Source organism: Dromiciops gliroides, chromosome 3 (genome assembly GCF_019393635.1).
Source record: "Dromiciops gliroides isolate mDroGli1 chromosome 3, mDroGli1.pri, whole genome shotgun sequence".
Taxonomy (NCBI): Eukaryota; Metazoa; Chordata; class Mammalia; order Microbiotheria; family Microbiotheriidae; genus Dromiciops; species Dromiciops gliroides.
In genome coordinates, this window is record NC_057863.1 from 257,306,632 (window position 1) to 257,327,805 (window position 21,174).

General features: G+C 33.8%; 1 protein-coding gene across 1 annotated transcript in view; it reads right to left on the minus strand.

Moving 5' to 3' along the window:
* The window catches only part of BACE2 (beta-secretase 2), a 101,898-nt gene that overhangs the window by 19,649 nt on the left and 61,075 nt on the right, over positions 1-21,174 (minus strand). Inside the window, exons 3-6 of the mRNA XM_043997426.1 lie at positions 18,477-18,693; positions 14,255-14,383; positions 10,085-10,219; positions 1,598-1,699 (exon numbers count right to left, since the gene is read on the minus strand). Of these exons, the coding sequence (XP_043853361.1) occupies positions 1,598-1,699; positions 10,085-10,219; positions 14,255-14,383; positions 18,477-18,693 (583 nt within the window). The remainder of the gene's footprint in view (positions 1-1,597; positions 1,700-10,084; positions 10,220-14,254; positions 14,384-18,476; positions 18,694-21,174) is intronic.

Below are 21,174 nucleotides of genomic sequence, written 5' to 3' on the forward strand. Positions count from 1 at the left end.
TTGAAGAAAGCTATCATGCCCTCTCTGAGTATTTTTTTCTCTCCAAGCTAAATATATGGCAGTTCCTTCAACTGATACTTATGTGCTATAGACTCAAAGCCTTTCATCATCCTAGTTGCCTTCCTCTAGTTTAACAATTACTGAACACAATATTCTGATGAAAGCAAAGTACAGTGGGACTATCCCTTCTTCATTCCTGGATAATACACCTTTCTTAATGTTGTTTAAAATAATATTAGCTTCTTTGGCTTTCATATCACATTGTTGACTCATATTACCTTTCCATTAGAATTGCCAGATCATTTTTAGACAAACTGCTATTTTACTGTGCCTTTCTCATCTGGTACTTGTAAAGTCAATTTTTTTGGTACCCAAGTGTAAGACTTTACATTTATCCCTATTGGATTTCATCATATTAGATTTTATTCAATCCTCTGCAAATTTGATGAGCTCGAGCCTTTATCCAAATCACTGATAAAATATTAAATTGTATGTGATTTTACCTTTTTAAATATTAACTCACTTTCATTTCCCCATTTTATCTAACCTGTTTCAAGATGAAGTATATCTATCTGCACTATAGTCCAGTCATAGGTTTCATTCTCTCAAGTCTTAGTAATATCTATGACGTCAAATTGATCCCTTTATATTAGGACCTTTACTTCTTGATTATTGCCTAAACCTTGGACATTTATATACAGAAATTTGAGACCATTGGTTTTATTACTTGCTTCTTTCTCAGATTTTTCCTCCTAGTACTTCAACTGCTATTCTTTCTTCTCTGAAGCCATTCTCTTTATATTTTTCCTAATCTCTGTAATTTAGAATTAGTGTTTGCCTAGGCAAAAATTCCTTTCATCTGATACTTCTTACATTTTCATATTTGTTCAGTTCAACCATATTCCTAGTGAGGCCTTATCTTCTAACTCTCTTCTGACCTTTCCTACAATGTCTTTTGAAACTTTTAATTTACTGTTAAACTTGCTACTCTACTGGACCTCTTCCACCTTCTGGCACTCAAAGTTTTCCCTAACATTAAGTCCAAATTTGTCTCTGCAACTTCTACCCATTACTTCTGTTTGGGCTCTCTAGAGGCAAACAGAAGGAAATGACTTCCTTTTCCATATAATAGTCTTCAAATACTTGAAAACAATAATTTTTACTGTCTTCTACCTATAAGTCTTTTCTTTTCCAGTGATACATAGCCAATGACAATGATAGTAGAAATGTAAATATTGAAAGATATGGTTATCCACATTAAATGTAATAATTAATCTTCGTTACATTGAACTAATGATAAAAGCTTCTCACTAGAGAGGTAATTTGTTATTTGTGTAAAACACTACCTAAGTTGTCATATATGGTCATTGTTTCAGTTTGTTTTGAATTGTTTGCTTTGTAACAAGAATGTTTTATGGGTATGGAAGATAAGGTGGTTATTAGGAAAAAACAGTGAGGTAAAAAAATCTTTTAAAAATTAATAAATTCATGAAAGAAACTCCAAAAGGCATGGTTTCCAGTTTCTACATCATCACTTACAAAATTAATTCCTGTTTTTCCTGTGAAGATAATAGTGACCATTTATGACCACACTTACCAAAGATGTTTGGGAAATTGCTTCGATCACAGCATCAAAAACTTTCTGAGGTAGATGCAACAGAGTAGTGCCACTATCCACAATGGCTTTATCTACATTGTACTAAAGAAAAGAGAGGGGAAAGAACACGATATTGTAGGTACGTAAAATGATGAAGCTCATTGTTTTCAAAGGAATTATCCAATTGAATTCTATTTTATATATCTATATATCTCTACATATATCTGTGTATATACATATATGTATATGTGTGTATATATACGTATATGTATAGCTGTAACACATCTCATTTCTACGAATTTGAAAATATCTCCTCACAATGGAAGCTGAATGCAGAAGAAACAAATTAATGCTATAAGTTGATTTAATTGAAATACATTTGAACATTTACAAAGCACCTACTACATGCAATGCAAGGTGCTAGGTATTATACAAAGATATAGAAAACATGGTTCCTCTCAAGGAGTCTAAATTCTAAATTAAAGAAAGACAAATATATGTTTAACTGTTACAAGATAATGTATCATTGTAAAGTTCTTAGTTGAGGTAAAGTGCTATTATAAATTTGAGGAGTTAGAAATCACTTTCAACTGAGAAGAGTTAGGTAATAATATTGCACCTGAGTTGTACCTTGAGGGAAGAGAGGGACTTCAGCAGTCATAACTGGGGAGAGCATGAGCAAAAACATGGAGAAAGAAAATTACAAGGGATTCAGTTTAATTCTATTTGTACTATAAATATATGAATGTCATAGTATGAGACAAGGTTGGAAAACCGCATTTAGAGGGATTTGATGTCAGGGTTAAGGGTTTCTTATATTTTATTCAGAAGTCAGTGGAGAACCGTGGAAGATTTTTCAGTGGTGGAGTTGCATAATAAGAAAAACATGAGAAAGTTTAGCCAGTAGTTGTATGAAAGACAGATAAAATAATATATTCTCTCTCTTTTTTTTTTTTAGTGAGGCAATTGGGGTTAAGTGACTTGCCAGGGTCACACAGCTAGTAAGTGTTAAGTGTCTGAGGCCAAATTTGAACCCAGGTACTCCTGACTCCAGGGCCGGTGCTCTATCCACTGTACCACCTAGCTGCCCCAAAATAATATATTCTTTAGAGGAAGAAAAGTCAATTACAGACTGTTACAATAGTCTTGGAAAGAAGCCATTAGGACGGAAGGGGTTTAGAAAATATTGAAGGACTTAACTGGAAAATGTAGGTATAGTTAGAGAGGATGTGAGAAAAAGTATACACTAATGAACTGTTGGTGGAGTTGTGCCTGGTCCAATCATTTTGAAGAACAATTTAGAATCATGCCCAAAGGGGTATAAAACTATGCATACCCTTTGGCCCAGAAATACCAATTGTTATTGTTTAGTCATTTTCAGTTGTGTCTGCTTCTTTGTGACACCATTTGGGATTTTCCTGCCAAAGATACTAGAATATTTTGACATTGCCTTCTCCAGCTCATTTTACAAATGAAGAAATTGAGGAAAAGAGGGTTAAATGACTTGCCCAGAGTCGCACAGCTAGTAAGTGTCTGAGGCTAGATTTGAACTCAGAAACATGAGTCTTCCTGATTCCAGGCCCAGCATTCTGCTCACTGTGTCACCTGGCTACCCCTAGCAATACCATGACTGAATCTGTATTTCAAAGAGATTAAAGAAAAGGAAAAAGACCTAAATGTACAAAAATATTTATAGCAAGCTCTTTTTGTGGTGGTAAAGAATTAGAAACTGAAGTACATATCAATTAGGGAATGGCTGAACAAGTTGTGGTATATGGTTGTGATGGAATACTATTGTCCTATCAAAAATGATGAGAGGGATGGTTTCAGAGAAACCTGGGAAGACTCATATAAACTTACACCAAGAGATGTAATCCAAACCAGGAAATCATTGTACACAGTAACAGCAATATTGTAAGGATGATCAACTGTGAAACACTTAACCATGCTGATCAACACAATGATCCAAGACAATTCAATGGACTCATGACGAAAAATGTTATCCACTTCCAAAGAATTGATGAACTCTGAGTGCAGACTTAAGTATAATGATCTCACTTTATTTTCACTTGCTCTTTTGTGACATGGCTAATATGCAAATATGTTTTGCCTGATTTCATATGTATTATTGATATTATATTGCTTTAGCTTCTCAGTGTGTGGGGGAAGGGCTTCAGGGAGGGAGAATTTGGAATTCAATATTAAAAAAATAATAAAAATTGTTAAAAAGCACAGTACCAAGCTTGGGTTACAGGGGCCTCCAAAAACCTTCTACTCAAGTTAACATAAAGCCATGCAACCAGTTCTGAACCTAGTTACTATATTATTATCCACTTAATGACCATGAAAACTTTGCCAAAATATAGGTAAACTACATTTGGAACATATCCCTGATCCACCAGTTTAGTTCTTTTTTGTTTATTTGTGTGTTTAGATTCATTTCTGATTTAATTGGCATAGTGAATGCTAGTTAAAGAACTTTCTATATCAGTGCAACTTGGCATTTCCTCTACAGTTGGCAGTATTGAAAAATTTCTTGGGGAAACCAGCCATTAAGTGATTTATCCAGGATGATATAGCCAATATGTGTAAAAGGAAAGATTTGAACTCGTCATCTTGACTAGTGCTCTACCCGCTATGCACACTGCCTCTCTGCCAAGTTCTATTGAACAAGTATCAAAATATGAAATTGAGTTTCTTTGGCATAATCTGTTATTGATAAAACCAAACTGATTCCTTGGATTTCCTTTTTATATTCTATCTTTCTATAAACCATCTCTTGAATAATAGTTTTAAGATTATTTTCTCGAGGAATCCAAGTCAAATCGATCATTTTCAGATTCTATTCCCCTCCCCATTTTACAATCAGGACATCCTTCTCCAATCTTGGTTATTGCTAACATTATTTGCCATCTTTAAAAGACCACTTATGATAGAGAAGATATGCATTATCTAATTGAGTATACATTTCAAAGAGCCCAGAAAAAGACACCTAGGTCTGGCCTAAAATTCTATAATTCCATATAATTTTTTCCAACCAGATTGCCCCCTCTATCCCATTTTCTCACTTATCTTCACTTTCTCCTTGTCTACTGCCTACAAACATGTCCATGTCTCCCACATACTCAAAAAAACCTTACTTGAATCTTCCATCCCCATTATGATCCTATATCTCTTCTACCTTTTTACAAATCTCAAATCCCTAAAAAAAGCTCAAATTCTTGAAAAGGCAATCTATAATAGGTGCCTCCACTTTCTCATCTTTCATTCAATTGATTATATATGTGAATGGATTTTTGATGTTTTCTTCTCTTGGTGAGAGGAAACTTCATCAAGTTTCCTTCCTCTGTTTTTTTTTTTACACTTGGGTTTTGTCATTTCCATAAGCACTGATAAATGAATGTATGAGGACAAAGACTTCTTTGCAGCATTGCAAAGAGTATTGTTTTTCATGAAGTATTTTACTGTACAATCAGAACTTGGAGACAGGTGGGAAGTCCTCAGGGTTGAGGAGTAGGAAGGTTACTGGGAGACCCAGAGACTTCAGTACTTTAGGCTCTACACTTCCTTCCTTAGCCATGGAAATTGCATGCAGGCCATTGTGGGGAAATGTAACTTGAAGATGTTCAAAGGATTGAGGACAGAAGGATGGAAAATATGTGTGATAGTGAGGAGTAAGGTCATAAATCAGAAATGAGTTCAAAAAATAGAATTGAGAATATTAAGCTAGAGAAAATGAGCAGGTTTTTTTTTTTGCTAGAAAGAAGACTACATTTTCCTTTGAGAGAAAAGAAAGAATACAGATAAGAATAATAGGAAATGTTGGAGTTAATCACAGAATGTGATAGTAGGAAAAAACCCAAGTGGCCATCTGGTTCAACCCATACACAAAAGTAATCCCCACTATAACAGAACCATCTTCTACTTTAACATCTTAAGACAAAACCCCTACAACCTGTAGGTTAGGCTTACTCCACTTTTGGATAGCTCTAATTGTCAGGAACTTGTTTTTTTTCCTCCTTCTGACATCAAGCCTAAATTTACTTCTTCAGTTTCTACCCATTACTCCTGATTCTTTCCTCAAAGAACAAGCTGAACAAATCTTGAGTTGATAGTGCTCAAATTAGATGAGTTAATTTTCTCAATTAAACAGTTTATTGAGATAATCTGTTTAAAATAAGAGAGGAAAAGGGGTTTAAGTTAAAAGAGAAGGTATGAAGCAACTCCTTTGGAGGATGTGATAGAAATTCAACAACAGGTTTGATAAACCCAAGAAAAGAAATTATTTGGGGAAGAACTTTCTATTTGATAACAACTGCTAGAAAAATCAGAAATTAGTTTCATAGATATTGATATATAACCTGAATAGTAAAGGTACAATAATAAAAAGAACACAAGCATAGGATTATAGATTTAAAGCTGGAAGAGCACCTAGAGGATACCCTTTTTGAGAAAGAGACTAGGGCTTGTAGATCTGTAAAACTGAGAAATGATATCTGATAGTGGTAACTGAAACCATAGAAGTTTATGAGATCAGCAGGCAAGATAATATAAAGAGAAAAGAGTAAAGGAACCAATACAAAGCCTTAGGGACACCCACAGTTAGTGGACATAATATGGTTGAAACCAACAAGAGACAGAGAAAAATCAATCAGACTGATAAGAGAAAAAGGGGAAAGGCTGTCATGAAATCCTAGGGAGAGTTATCCAGGGTGAGAAGGTGCTAAAATTCAAGAAGGCTATAAGAACTTGCAACACAAAAATTTTTTTAAAATGAATGTTAAAATAAATAAAAAATTAAAAAAGTAAAGAAGGATACAGACTGAGATAAGTCCATTAGACTTGACAATTAAAAGATCACTGGTAATTTTGGAGAAAGCATTTTCAGTAGAATGATGATTCAACTGATGGGTCAGATTGCCAAGGGTTTGTGAGAGAGATTTTGAAGTGAGTATAGGCAGTTTTTTCAAGGAATTTAGCTGAGAAAGGGAATAGAAATATTGGATGACAAGTTGTGAAAATAGTAGGATCTAATGAAAGTTTTTAATTATTGGTGAGACTTGAGCTTGTTTGAAGTCACTGGGGAAAGGACCAACATATAGGAAGAGGTCAAAAATTTGAAAGAAAGGAAGGGTGATTGAGGGTGCAATTTGCTAGAGAATCTGTCCAGATGGAGTGAGATTTTACATATAATATTTGGGTTCCTTATCCATTAATATCAATTAAAGTCAATTAATATTATACATAATTATCTTAATATTTTTGGATCAGAGTATGAATTTGGCAACCTTGAATTACTTTTTTGGTACTCTTTTAAAAAAATATCCACCATTTCAGGAGCAAAATTTTGTTATAAAATAAATTAGCTTAATATTTATTATTAACACTAAGAAAAAGTGCAATTTATTCTTTTACCTCAAAGACATGAAGTACACTGCCATGGGAAAATCAGCAAGTTTATAATATATACAAAGGTACCATGCTCTGTAACTATATCACCACAGGATATTGAAACGAGTCTTCCATTTAATGATCTATTCCTCATAATGTTGATTATTCTTGTAATGACTTGAAATGTTACAAGTTGCTCCTTACTCATATTATGTTATATTAAATTATGTATGTTATATATTATGCATATGTATATTGGCTCTGTTTCTATCTTGGTATGATTTGCCCATCCTTACATAGCCTGGTGACCCTGCACTCCTGGGAGCCCACTATATTGATGCCAGACTTAGTGAAGAGACTTGATCAACTCTAGTTCTATTGCAACTCAGAACTGGGCTCAAGTGATCCACTAGCCTCACGTTTCTGTGTCAAATAGTAGGATTGAAGCTGTGAGTGGCCCTTGCACTTCTAGTGTCAGTGATACCAAAAAAAAAAAATCTGATTGTTTACAATGTGAAATGATTACGTTCATTTTTGAATTATTTCAATTTGATAAAAATTGAGGTTCCTATGTAAACTAATGTATTGTGCTTCTCACTTCAGAAATATATATGTATATACATATATACTTAGAATGAAGCAAGGTGAGCAATACAACTTATCTGTGTCATGAACCTATGGTGACTGTCCATGTGGAGAGTAAATATATATTGAATAAATTTGGCCTTAATTGTGCATATGACATTAAATAAAATTTTTTTCTGTATTCATTGTAACATAGAGAAAACTTATCAAATTATCTTCATTTTAGTTGATTTTCATTGAAAAAAGTGGATTAATTTATTTGTTAATTGTACTAAAACTATTCAACATTTTAGCCATTGTTTTGTACTTTAGCTCTGTGGGCTGGAGAAAAAAGAACACATGACCCATAGTTTAGAAACCTCTGGGATAATAGCTTAGAAGGATAAGAATAATTGCAAGTGAAGGGGCAAAATATTCAAGGATAAAAGAAATCACATTGAAATGTCAGAAAGTAAGATGAAAAACATGCCTTCTCAAATGTGATCTGAAGAAACTGAGCATATTCAATTTTTATTTTTCTAGGTTGATTATTTTTTGTTTTTATTTTTTGTGGGGCAATGGGGGCCAAGTGACTTGCCCAGGGACACAAAGCTAGTAAGTGTCAAGTGTCTGAGGCCGGATTTGAACTCAGGTACTCCTGAATCCAAGGCTGGTGCTTTATCCACTGTGCCACCTAGCTGACTCCACTAGGTTGATTATTTAAAAAAAAAACACAAAAAAACAAAAAAACTAAGTAAAAACTATGCCTATTTCTTTTAGAGGTAGCCTGACTTGATAGACTTGAAAAAAAACCATAGACATCTACCAGTCTCACCTTTTCTCCCTGCCCCCCAGTTATATTCTCTTTCAACTCTTATCCCAAACCATTATCATCTACATTATAACTGTCAAAACTTTTAAACTGGAATGACTTGTCAGCAGTTTTATGGCAAAAAAGCAGCCTTCAATTGTTCTGGATAATCTATCCATAGAAAGTATATATTATTTAGATGGCTTAATTTGTAGCATTACCTACGAGAACAGGAAAATAATTCTTATGGGAAAAGATTCTTATCCATGAAAACCATCATATTGATTCATGAAGACATATTTAAGTATTCAAGTAACATTTCTACTCTGAAGCTTATTAAAGCTGGAAACAATACATACTTGTCACATGAGAATAACATATATCCCAAAACCAGAGATATTTTGAATCCAAGAGGAAAAAGAAGTTGACATTGGTTTTGTTTACTTGTTTTAAGGAGAAATGGTTACCAAACAATAAATTGAAGCCTTGTTATAGCTACAATTGGTTCATTAAAGGAGATATTACTTGAAAACTGAAAATAAGTATTGACTCAAATGATTGGGCTCTAAAAATAATGACAGCAAATCTATTATTTCATTACATCCTGTCTTTATTCTTGGGTTTCTTTTCATGGGAATCTGTGCCTATTTAGAAATAGAAGATGGAAATTAAAGATAAATGAAAAATCAAAACATTGTTTTTGCATCTTACCAAACTTTGTGGAAAATTTTTTTTTAGGAGGTTGCTTTAGCCTATCTTTTCAGAAGCCACAAAAGGCAACTGGATAGTTAAAATTAATATGAAACTATTTTTATTTTTGATTTATGGAATAAAACAGGCATTTCCATAACAATATAATAAAAAGATGATTTTACATGAAACTGCAAATGTATTATATACAATTTGTTATTCTTTTAAAATATGTAATAAAGTTATCTTATAAATTTCTTTTTTCCCTTTTTTCCTTCCCTTCCTCCACCCCAGAGATGGCTACTATTAGACACAAATATGTGTGTGTGTGTATTGTAAATCATATCATACATACTTCTATTTATCAATTCTTTCTCTGGAAACCTTTTATTGATATCAAGTAAATATTAAAAATTTGCCTTTGTGTTTTCCATGATACAAAAAAGAAGCAGCAAAATATTGATTGTGCAGGTTTTTGTTTGTTTTTTACCCTTGGGAACTTTGAACTCATGAACTTTATACATTTTTCATTCGCTTCCTTTTAACTTGAGATCTTTGTTTCTCTTCAGTAAATGCTATTTTCTAGAGATGAGTTCTTTACTCCAATATTTAATTATACTTATTTATGAGATTAATAAAAGAATGCCCATCTCAGGACCAGCTTAGGGAAAAAACATAACAAATCTCCTATTGCCATAATTAGGTACAGGTGCAGCTTAGGAAATACCACTTCAAGATGAATATGCAGCAAATTGACTCTCAATTTTCCTCCAATTAATTGACTTAATAATATTAATTAAGTATTAATATTAGGCCAAGAAGTAGGAAAGTCACATTTTCTCTTTTTCTCCCCCACTTCTTTTAATCGCTAGCCAACACATTCTATTTATTCTTTGTCATAGGCACATATAACAGATTGACTTCAGATTTCACAGAATGACTTTCAGATGGACAATCAGGTCAAAGCTATAACAATTGAATAAAAATGAACAGATATGCTTGTACACACATATAGACCTTATTGCAAATACCTCACTGCAATCCAAATTGAGGTTCTGTCCTCCAATTTCCAACTTCAGAATTTCAATCTGGTAATACCATTCCTTTTTAATTGGAGTATACCATATATCACCTTCATATAAACTTGGTTCAATCCCTCCCATGACCTAGGAAGAGAAATATTCACAAATGTAGGAAAAGAAGTTATAAAGGCAACCCACGTTCCACACAGTAATTAAACAATTCAAGAGACACTCATTATTCAACTATATTATATATGAAGCATTATGCTAGGCACTGCAGATACAAAGACAAAAATAAAAATCAATACCTATCTATAATTGAATTAAATTCTTATGTTTTCTCTCTTGTGTAAGAAGAATCCCATTTTATGGCTCCTCCTTAAAATAATTTTGGATTTCTTTCACAGGAATAACTTCTTAATATTTGACAAAGTTAATATTGCAGTGATCAAGCTGGAAGAAAACAGCTCATTCTACAGGTATCATGGGGGAAAAATAAAAACACAAGATCAAACTGGTAACAAATCATATCCCTCTATACTTTCCTTTAGGACAACAACAACAGCACAAGAAAGAACAGCACCACTTGCACTCTTAACATATGGAAGTGACCAGTTCCTTGCCTTTGTGATGAGGGAAATGACAACATTTTATTACAGGTGCCATTACATCCTACTTGTTGTTTCTTGTCTGGTCGCTAGCCTCTTCCTGGAAGAACAGGAGAAACACCATTTCATCCTCTCTTCCTGGGAATAGAAGAAAGGCCATTCCATCAAGTCTCCAGCCCAGTCTCCTACCCTTCAGTTCCCAGGAGTATTTCCCTTTCCTAAACTGCTTAATGCCCTGAAAGGAATTCACTCTGAGGACAAACCCCTGTTGATAACGAAAATCTATCTATATGAACTCTTTATTCAATTATTAACAAACTCCTCTCTTTTTATCCTCCCCAACTGCTTCCCTCCTACTAGAGCACTTTAACAAATATATTTTAAATTCAATTTTATTTTAATTTTTATTTTCAGCTCCAAATTATCTCCTTCCCAACTCTTCTCTCCCTATTGTCAAAAGAAAATAAGTTACAGATCTGTATAGTCAAGCAAACACATTTCATCATATCACAAAAATATGCCTCAATTTGCACTGAGTCTATCACCTTTCTAACTGGAGTTAGTTTTCATTATGTATGCTCTAGAATTATGGCTAGTACTTTTGTTGATCAGAGATCTTAAATCTTTCAAAATTGCTTGTCTGCATTTATTGTATAAATTATTTTGTGGTTTTGATAATTTAATTTTGCATTAGTTCATACAGCTCTTATCAGAGTTTTTTCAAAACTATCCCCCCTATCAATTCTTACACTTCTAATTTGTTTAGCAGTTAAACAAATTAGAAGTGGACACCCTATATCTATGTAGAATAGTTTGAATTCTGGTACTAAGTTCCCGCCCCCGCCCTTTTTCCCTTATGCTTGATGTTTTTGACCTTTTGTTCTTCCAGATTAATTTCTGTTGCTAATATGCAGGAATGCTGATGATTTACATGGTTTTATTTTAAATCTTGCAATTTTACTGAAGTTTTTAATTATTTCAATTAGTGTATTAGTGCTTCAAATTCCTTTCCTCTCATTCTGTTTTCATTCTCTATAGTACAGCCTCGGACTTCACTCAAATGAAACTGCTTTCTCTAAAATTATTAATGACTGATATCTCATTGCCAAATCTAATGCCTTTTCCCCAATCCTCATCCTTCTTGACTTCTCTGCAGTATTTAACACTATTAATTACCCTCTTCTCCTTGATATTCTTTTCTCTTTGGGACAACACTCTCTCCTCATTATCTTTCTATCTATTTTACCATTCCTTTTCTGGCTCCTTTGCTTTATCTTCTTCCAAGTCATTTCTCTTACCTATGTTTCACAGGGCTTTTACCTGGCGCTTCTTCTTCCTCTATACTATTTCACTTGTTGATCTCTGATCAGCTCCCAAGGATTCAATTATCATCTCTATGCTGATGTTTTTCAGGTCTACTTAATTAGCTCTAACTCCTCTCCTGAACAACAGCCTATTGTATATTTCAAACTGAATGTCCTGAAGACATTTTAAATTCAACATATAGAAAAATGAATTCATTATCTTTCCCCCCAAAACCTCCCAAGATCCTATTATTATTATTATTATTATTTGCAGGGCAATGAGGGTTAAGTGACTTGTCCAGAGTCACAAAGCTAGTTAGTGTCAAGTGTCTGAGGCCAGATTTGAATTCAGGTCCTCCTGAATCCAGGACCAGTGCTTTATCCACTGTATCACCTAGCTGCCCTCCCTTATTATTATTATTATTATTATTTTCTCCCCTATTATTATTAAGGACACTACCATCTTCTCAATCATCTGAATTCCCAACCTAGGTGTCATCCTTGACTCCTCAATCTCTGGCATATAGCATATTCTTTTTTGCAGTGTCCTGTTTTATTTTAAACCATTGCAACACCTCTTGAGAATGTATTCTTCTCTCCTCTAACACTGAAACCACCCTGGTGCAATCAGTCAATAAGCATTTATTAAGCTTCTATGTCAGGCACTGCACAGGCCCTCATCACTTCAAGGTAGGACTATTTAGAATAGCCTGCTAGTTAATCTCCCTGCCTCAAGTCTTTCTCCATTCTAGTCCATCCTCTATCAATTGTCAAAGCAATCTTCCTAAATCTGAGGTCTGGCCATGTAACTCACCTACCTGATAACTTCAGAGGTTCCCTATGACCTCAAGGATTAAATATCTTTTGGCATTCAAAGCTTTCTATAATCTGTCCCTCTTCCTTCCCTTTCCAGTCTTCTTATATCTTACTCCCCTACATGTGCTCTGCAATACAGTGACACTTGCCTCTTTGCTTTTCCTCACACAATATACTTTATCTTTCAACTCCAGGAATTTAGCTGGCTGCCCCTTAAGCCTAGAATGCCAGGAATTCTCTCTCTTCTCTTCTCTGCTTCCTTGTTTTCCTGAATTCCTGTTCTTCAGGAAACCTCTCCTAATCTCCCTTAACATTCTAGTGTCTTCTCTCTTTGGATACTTTCCAATTTATCCTGAATATAGCCTGTTTTTTTTCTTTTTTCTATTTTTTTTTGGTGGGGCAATTGGGATTAAGTGACTTGCCCAGGGTCACACAGCTACTAAGTGTTAAGTGTCTGAGGCCGGATTTGAACTCAGGTCCTCCTGACTCCAGGGCTGGTGCTCTATCCACTGCGCTACCTAGTTGCCCCCAATATAGCTTGTTTTTACATAGTTGTTTGCATTTCTATTTGACTTCCATTTTACTGTGAGCATCTTAAGAGCAGGTGCTGTTTTTTGCCTTTATTATTATTATTCCCATTACTTAGCATAGTGCTTAGCATATAGCAGCCTCTTAATAAGTATTTACTGATTGGCTGACTGGTTGGGTTACAATGGCTCTGAGAGACTATCCTTCAGTAAAAATGGAGGGAGATATCTGGCAACTGTTTTTGCACCAAGAGGAGTCTTTATAATTTTTTCTCCCTTTTCATTTTTCCTGTTTACTAAGTTAGAGGAGGTTGGTCAAAAAGAATATTTCAGTCTTAAGTACCCTCAACATGTTAGTCCTTTCAGTTCAATATTCATGCCAGATATCACATATGTCCTTTTATTTGCCTAGAAGTGTAATCTCCTAGAACTTGAATTTGAGGAATGGACAATACATAATGGCTCAGGTACTGTTAATAAATATGCTACATAGATAAATTATATATACACACATATGTAGATGTAATATACACATATACATATATGTATGTATACATACACACATACACATATGTGTGTATGTATATAAAATTGGAGTAGGAATGATTTCTACTTTTCCCTTCTTCTTCTTCCCCATATTGACAACTCAAGTAGACAAATTTTTCTATTTGCAGTGAGAAAGTCTGCTATAAAAGGAAGAATAAAGAGGATTTGTAATGGAAAACTTGGGAGAAGAGTGAGATAATTTAATATAATGAGAGAATGAGGAAGTATAAAATAGCATTTAAATATGGCTGTCAGTATTTAATTGTATATATGCATGCATATTTTATAGCCAAATCAGTGTATAATTATTCTGAAAGAGATTTTTAAAAATCCCTACAAATCATATTTTTCTCCTCTTTAAGACTTAAAGATACCCACAAGACTACCTCCATTGGTACCAGTTCTGTCTCTTGGTAATCCTGCACCACACATCTGTATAGAAAAAATATTGGAGATCTTTGCTTGCTTCACAAGGGAATCAAAGAATGTCTCCAATGAACTCGATGGCTATGAAAAAATTAAATAAAAACTACAATTACTTCATTATTACTCATAATTTGATTAAACAGTTATCAAGTATACAAGAGCAAGCAATAGACATGAACAAATTAGTAATACAAATAATTCAGAAATTGTAAGCAGAACTTCCTATGTATTTTAAATCTCCCTCTGTGTGTGGCTTAAAGAATGTAATATTAATTCATATTTATTGCTAGACACTCCTGAAAGACATTATTATATCTAGCATCACAGCTAATGTGCAAGGCAGATATAAAGAGACACTTATGGATATGGTATTTTAGTATTTTCTGAAACAAAGATGTGTTCGCCTAGAAATAGGACTGACATCTTCAGACCCTTTCAATCCTCTTTGTCCCAGTCTCCATGCATTTGTCTATCCATCCATCCATCCATCTAAACATCTAAATATATATATATATATATATGTATGTATGTATAGATACACATATATGATGAAGTGTTCCAAAATCTTAATCCATTTTAGAGCCTAGGATCTAATGTTAGATACTTAATAAGTAAATGTCTGTTGATGATTAGACCTAAAAGTACTAAGTTTTTGACAAATTGCATACCAGTTAAACTATGGTTAATAGGTATTGTATATATTGGACCATGCTATATACCTGTCTCATTTTTGGATCATCATTCATGTCCCACCATATACCACAAGGTCCTGTCCTGGACCCTCATCTTCCTTTATATCCTCCCTTGGAATACACAGCTTTAATTATAATCTCTATGAGATCATTCCCAGATCAATGTATATCCATATTCTTACCAATTTATTTCCAGTCTCTCTTGAACTTTGATTGAACATTATCAACTGTGTGCTATAATTTCAAAGTAGGTATATTGTAGGCATCTAGAACTCAATATGTCTAAAACAGAACTTGTTATCCTTTCAGCAAAACTCACTCTTCTTCCTCTAACTTTCTTATTTTTACTGAAGACATTATATACCTTTCTAGTTACCCAGATATATGGTTTTGGGGTCATCACTGCTTCTTTATTCTCTATCATTTCCTATATAATATTAATTTGCTCTCTTTTGTCAATTTTATCTCCATATCTCCTGTATCTGTTCTTTTCTTTTTCCTTAAATGCCCACCACTATTTTAGGACCTCATTACTTCTCTTCTACACCAGGGGTTGGCAAAATATGGTCTCTCGGCCAAACCTATTCCACAGCTTGTTTTTATATGGCCCATAAGTGAAGATTAATTTTTATATGTTTAAATATAATAAAACCTTATTTACAAATGTAAAAAAGAATTCTTACTTTATGAAGCTGTACAAAAGCAAACAGTAACCCGTAGTTTGTTGTCCCCTGTTCTAGACTATTGTACTGACCTCCTTAACTCAAATCTTTTCTTTCAATAGCTATCCTCCACATAGTTGCTAAAGTGCTATTTCAAAGCATAGGACTGACCATATCTCTTCCATGCTCAATAAACTTCAGTGACTCCCTGTTACAAGATCTTTAGCATTTACAATCTCTCTTCAGCCTATATTTCTCAGTTTCTTATGTATTCTTCCCCTTCATGCATTTATTCTATTGTCTGGCCAAACCGACCACTTGCTATTCCTCATACAAAAGAATCCCTAACTTTGTTTGATCTGTGTGAGCCTTTGCAGGAGATATTCATTACATGTAGAATTAAATCCTTTCTCAGCCTTTCCTCTTAGAATTCCTATTTCCCTTTAAAATCCAGTTCAAATGTCCCTGCCCTATATGAAGCCTTCTCTTATATTTCCAGTTGTTTGTTCCCCTCCTCAATTACTCTGTATTTATTGTGTAGATATTTTAAATTTGTGTACAGAACTTTTTTTCCCGTGACAAAATCTAAACTTCTTGAAGGTAAGAAATTGTTTTCTCTGAAATACCTACCCTACTGTGGCCTGTGGCTCTTCAAGGCCCTGATCCATGGTCATCCGTGACTGGTGGAGGCCTACTACTACTACTACTACTACTACTACTACTACTACTACTACTACTACTACTGTAACCTAGAAAATTGTAGTCATTAAGTAAATGTTTGCTGATTGATCAATTGGTTTTTAAATATTTTATTAGTTCTCAAAAAAAGTAAGGATTTTCACTGCCATCATTCACTAATCTCTAGTTTTGTTCTCTTCATTCCTTACATGTTGCCACAGCTCTTTGTTCAAAAAGCATCACTGCATCTACTCAATGGCCTTAGTACAAAAGATAGTTCATCATACATATTTCTGAGTTTAGGGGAAATGAAGTATTAGTAAAATCTTAGTTCAGGGCCCAGCTTTGAAAAGTTGCTCATAATAGCCTTAGTTAAAACATTTTGGAATCAGGGTTTGAGAATAAGTAGAAGTAGATAGATTGTTTGTCTTTGTGCTCTTGGCAGGTGAGAGAATGGTTTTCCTTTAGAAAAAGGAATTGTCCCTTTTTGGGGGTTCCACTTGTTAACCAAGTCAAGTCTCCTTCTTATACTCAATTCTTCTCCTATCCTTCTGGGCCTAATTGTAGGTCACTCCTCCAATGTCATCAATCTAAGAACACTGGTCATAGTGTTTACCCATTCTTAATCTCGGTCACTGTCTGCTGTCCTTAAGTATTTTCACTTTACTAAATCTTTCAAAACTTTCTGAAGTCCCTCTTTTTTAGGGTCTGTTCCCCTTTCTGTAAATTATCACTGTCTTTTGGACCCCAGTGAAATACAATTATGTACAATTTCTTCAAAATTTTGATGAAAATATAATTGTCATTGGAGTGTTTATAACAATGAATATCACTCTCAGGTCATCTATAGAACAAAGCTTTATATTCTTAAACTTCCAAAAATTTCATATTTATCCAATAATTTTAGTACTGGAATACTATTAAAGAATCTCAAAGAAAACATTCTTATCTGTCTTACTTGAAAATGAAGACACACAGGAGTGAAATGTTTTTCTTATGTTTATATAATCAAACAAAACTTTAAAAACACAATTAATTAGCTAATTGATTACTTGTCTTCAGATATGGTGAATGCTCTTTCTATGACCACTATGAAACAACTAGCCTAGTTCTCCCATTTAATTCTACATGGTCAAACAATGTACTACATGAAGACACTGCCATGGGGGCCTCCTCAATTTGCCATTAAAGGGGAGTTCACCTTCCTAATTGGGTGGATTTTCATATAAGAAAATAGAGTTCTCTGCCTCATTAGAAGAAAATTTCTGTTTTCTTATTAAAATGGCAGGAATATCTCTGATTTTAAACTGTCACAAGAACAAAGCTATCTTTTTTCTTTTTTTTCTTTTTTTTTTCTTTTCTTTTTTTTTTTTTTAGTGAGGCAATTGGGTTAAGTGACTTGCCAGGGTCACACAGCTAGTAAGTGTTAAGTGTCTGAGGCCGGATTTGAACTCAGGTACTCCTGACTCCAAGGCCAGTGCTCTATCCACTGCGCCACCTAGCTGCCCCTATCTTTTTTTAATTGTAATGAACTCTACAGAAAGATAGGATGCTACCTACTTAAGTAATCCATGTCAGCATCTTACAGACCCAACTATCACTAACTCTTCAATTTGCTTGAAGTTATATCTGCAATAACGTAAGAGTTTTCCTTAATGATGCTTTGTTCTTATGGGAAAATAATGCAGTAGTCTAATTGAATGAGACCCATCTCTAGTCTAACGAGAAAGATCTCTTTCACTTTCCTCTTATAAAAGTACAAATGTAAGAATTTGTGTAGTCTTTACCTATACTGAACTCTCAAATGTAGATTAAAAAAATTAAACTAAAATTATGGTAATTTTTTCTGTTAAAACTTTTAACTATATAACTATAAAACAACAAACCAATTCTTTTGAAAATGTCACAAGATATGTATTGTTTTTTTTTCAGAAAGCTTTCTATATATTTGGACTTTATACTTCAAAAGATGACTGAGTTTATACAACGTATCTTCTTAGACATGGTTTTTTATCTATTACAATCATCTCTAGATTTTTAACATTAAGAATTTATTCCTATCTGCTTTATTTCCAGCTATTCTCATTATTTCATAGAGGCCTAGAGTACAGAATTAATTTATATGACAGTGGAAAGGCTTACCTTGGCTAACACGGCATAGGCAAGTCCAAGTATTCCATTCCATTTAGTCTCTGGTAAAAAAAAATCTTCTGATTCAAAAATGATAGCAATGTTGACAAGAAATGTACTATTGAATCCCTTAGGAATAGTAACCACATCTTCACCAACTGATCCTGTCCAGCTTCCTTGAGTATATTTAACATTGACATTCAAGTTTTTTGAGTGATATGTGCTAGACCTATAAATTAAATAAAATCAAACCACAGTTGATAAAGTGTGTTATTAATTCCATTTATTTGATTTGTGTTCATCAAACCTTTTTAAGGGGTAGGGAAGAGATGGAGATAGTTCTTCATAATACATATTGGCTAGGTATAAGATAGTAAAAGCTACCTATATTTTAAAAATTATGAACTAACAATTTATAAACAGACTTCTGTTTTGGAAATAACTCATTTAGTTTCACTGGTGATTCCTTTATAAAGGAGGAAACTGGAAATCAGTGAGGTTTAAATTAGTTTAATCATTAAGATTACTTTGAATTTTAGCATTAAATGATTATAAGTTTCTATGAAACAGTGTGAGTTTCCTTTCCATGTATAGGGAAGTGTTTGAAACACTAAAATAGGTCCTAGGATATAGAAAATTATGCTGTTGGTGACTGGCAGCCAGATAGCTATTTAAAGAAGCTTCTCCAATTATATTGGGGCAGAATGGGACAGCTCTATCAGATGATGTTAAAAAAACAAACATGCATATGTGATTCACATATATATGTATTTATATGCAACATGTATGTGTATATACACCTATATATGTTTACATGGATAAATGTATTCTAAAAAGAAGTCTCTGAATCCACTATGGCTTAAGCAAAGCAGATGGAACCGCTTCTCCCCTTCTCTACATTTAGTCTTCAAGACTTCCTTTCATGTTCATTTAAACTATACAAAAATAGATAGGAGGAAATGAGAGTATAACTATTTTTGAAAGTAAATTAATATGAAAGCGATTTAGGAGGTTTACTGTGTTAATATTATGTGAGGCATTATAAATATTAAATTTTTTAAAAAATCATTTTTTAACTTAATAGTTCCCTGAAGACTACACAGATATTAAATTAACTCTCATTTCTAGGCCATGTTTAACCAAAAAACAGGAGGATATGAGGTAGGGAAGACAAAAGCAGATGATCCAAAATATACGGAATGATGAGAAGAAACTAGAAATAATATTTTCATACTAATTTTTAAAAAGGGGTTAAGTATGGGGACAGCTAGGTGGCATAGTGGATAAAGCACCGGCCCTGGATTCTTGAGGACCTGAGTTCAAATTCGGCCTCAGACACTTGACATTTACTAGCTGTGTGACCCTGGGTAAGTCACTTAACCCTTATATCCCCACCAAAAAAAGTGGTTAAGTATTTAAGATACAGACACCTAAGAGTTAAGTCTTTCCTCATCTATAAAATGATGGGGCTAAATGATCTTAGAAGCCCCTAAAACTATAATAGTATTTATTCTGTGTGATTACGAACATTCTATTTAAAAAAAATTTTTTTTCAAACAGCAAAATGCCACTTTTCCTTTCCCATCCCAATCCCTCCCTCCCCTGCCAAAGTAAAAATGCAAGAAAAAAAATCCCTGTTAAAAACTTGTATAGCCAAGAAAAACAAATTTCCACATTGGTCATATCCAAAAATAGTCTTACTTTTCACTCTGAGTCCTTTACCTCTCTAACAGAAGGTGGGTAGCATGTTTCATCACTAGTCCTTTGTAACTGTGGTTGGTCGTTATTCTAGGAAGAATTCCTAATTCTTTCAAATTGATTGTTTTTGCTGTGTTATTATCAGCTCTTTTCTTTGCATTGTGCACTGATTCATAGAATTCTCAGATTTCTCTGAAATCATTGCCTTCATCATTACTAACAGCATAATAGTATCCTATCATTAACTTATACATATATACATATACATACATACACACACATATATGCAACTAGGTAACGTAGTGGATAGAGTGCTGGCCGTGGAGTCAGGAGGACCTGAGTTCAAATCTGGATGTAGATACTTACTAACTGTGTGACCCAGGGCATGTCACTTAACCCTGTTTGCCTCAGTTCTGCATCTGTAAAATGATCTAGAGAAGGAAATGGCAAAACAAGAAAACACCAAATGGGATCACAGAGAGTTGGACATGACTAAAATGACTCAACAACAATAAAAATATATACACAACATATGTGATATATAATATATCATATATAATATAGATATTATATACATTTTCACATATATTATATATAGTATTCCTTGGACTCCCATGCTTTATCATCTCAAAAAAGGTTATAAATATTTCTGTATATCTTTAGTTAGAGTTTGTTTTGTTTAGGATTAATCCATTCCTTAATCTATCTTCTCCATTAATTCCCCTTCTCTCCTTTCCTTTCTATTTGTCAGTGGAGTAAAATTGTCTTTTTGTGCCCAACTCTGTGTGTGTATGTATTTAATCTCCTTTGATCAGTTCATATGAGAATGAGGTTCAAATGTCAGCCAACTTCTCCTCCTTGTTTGTATAGCTGTGTGCTTGGGAACTCTGATTGTGTGAGATAATTTTCTACAACCTTCATTTCCCTTTCTTCCCTCTCTCTTTCCCAGTATATTTCTTTTCTCCTCTCTTTTGGTTCTTGCCTTAAGATTCTCAAGACATAAAAGAACTAT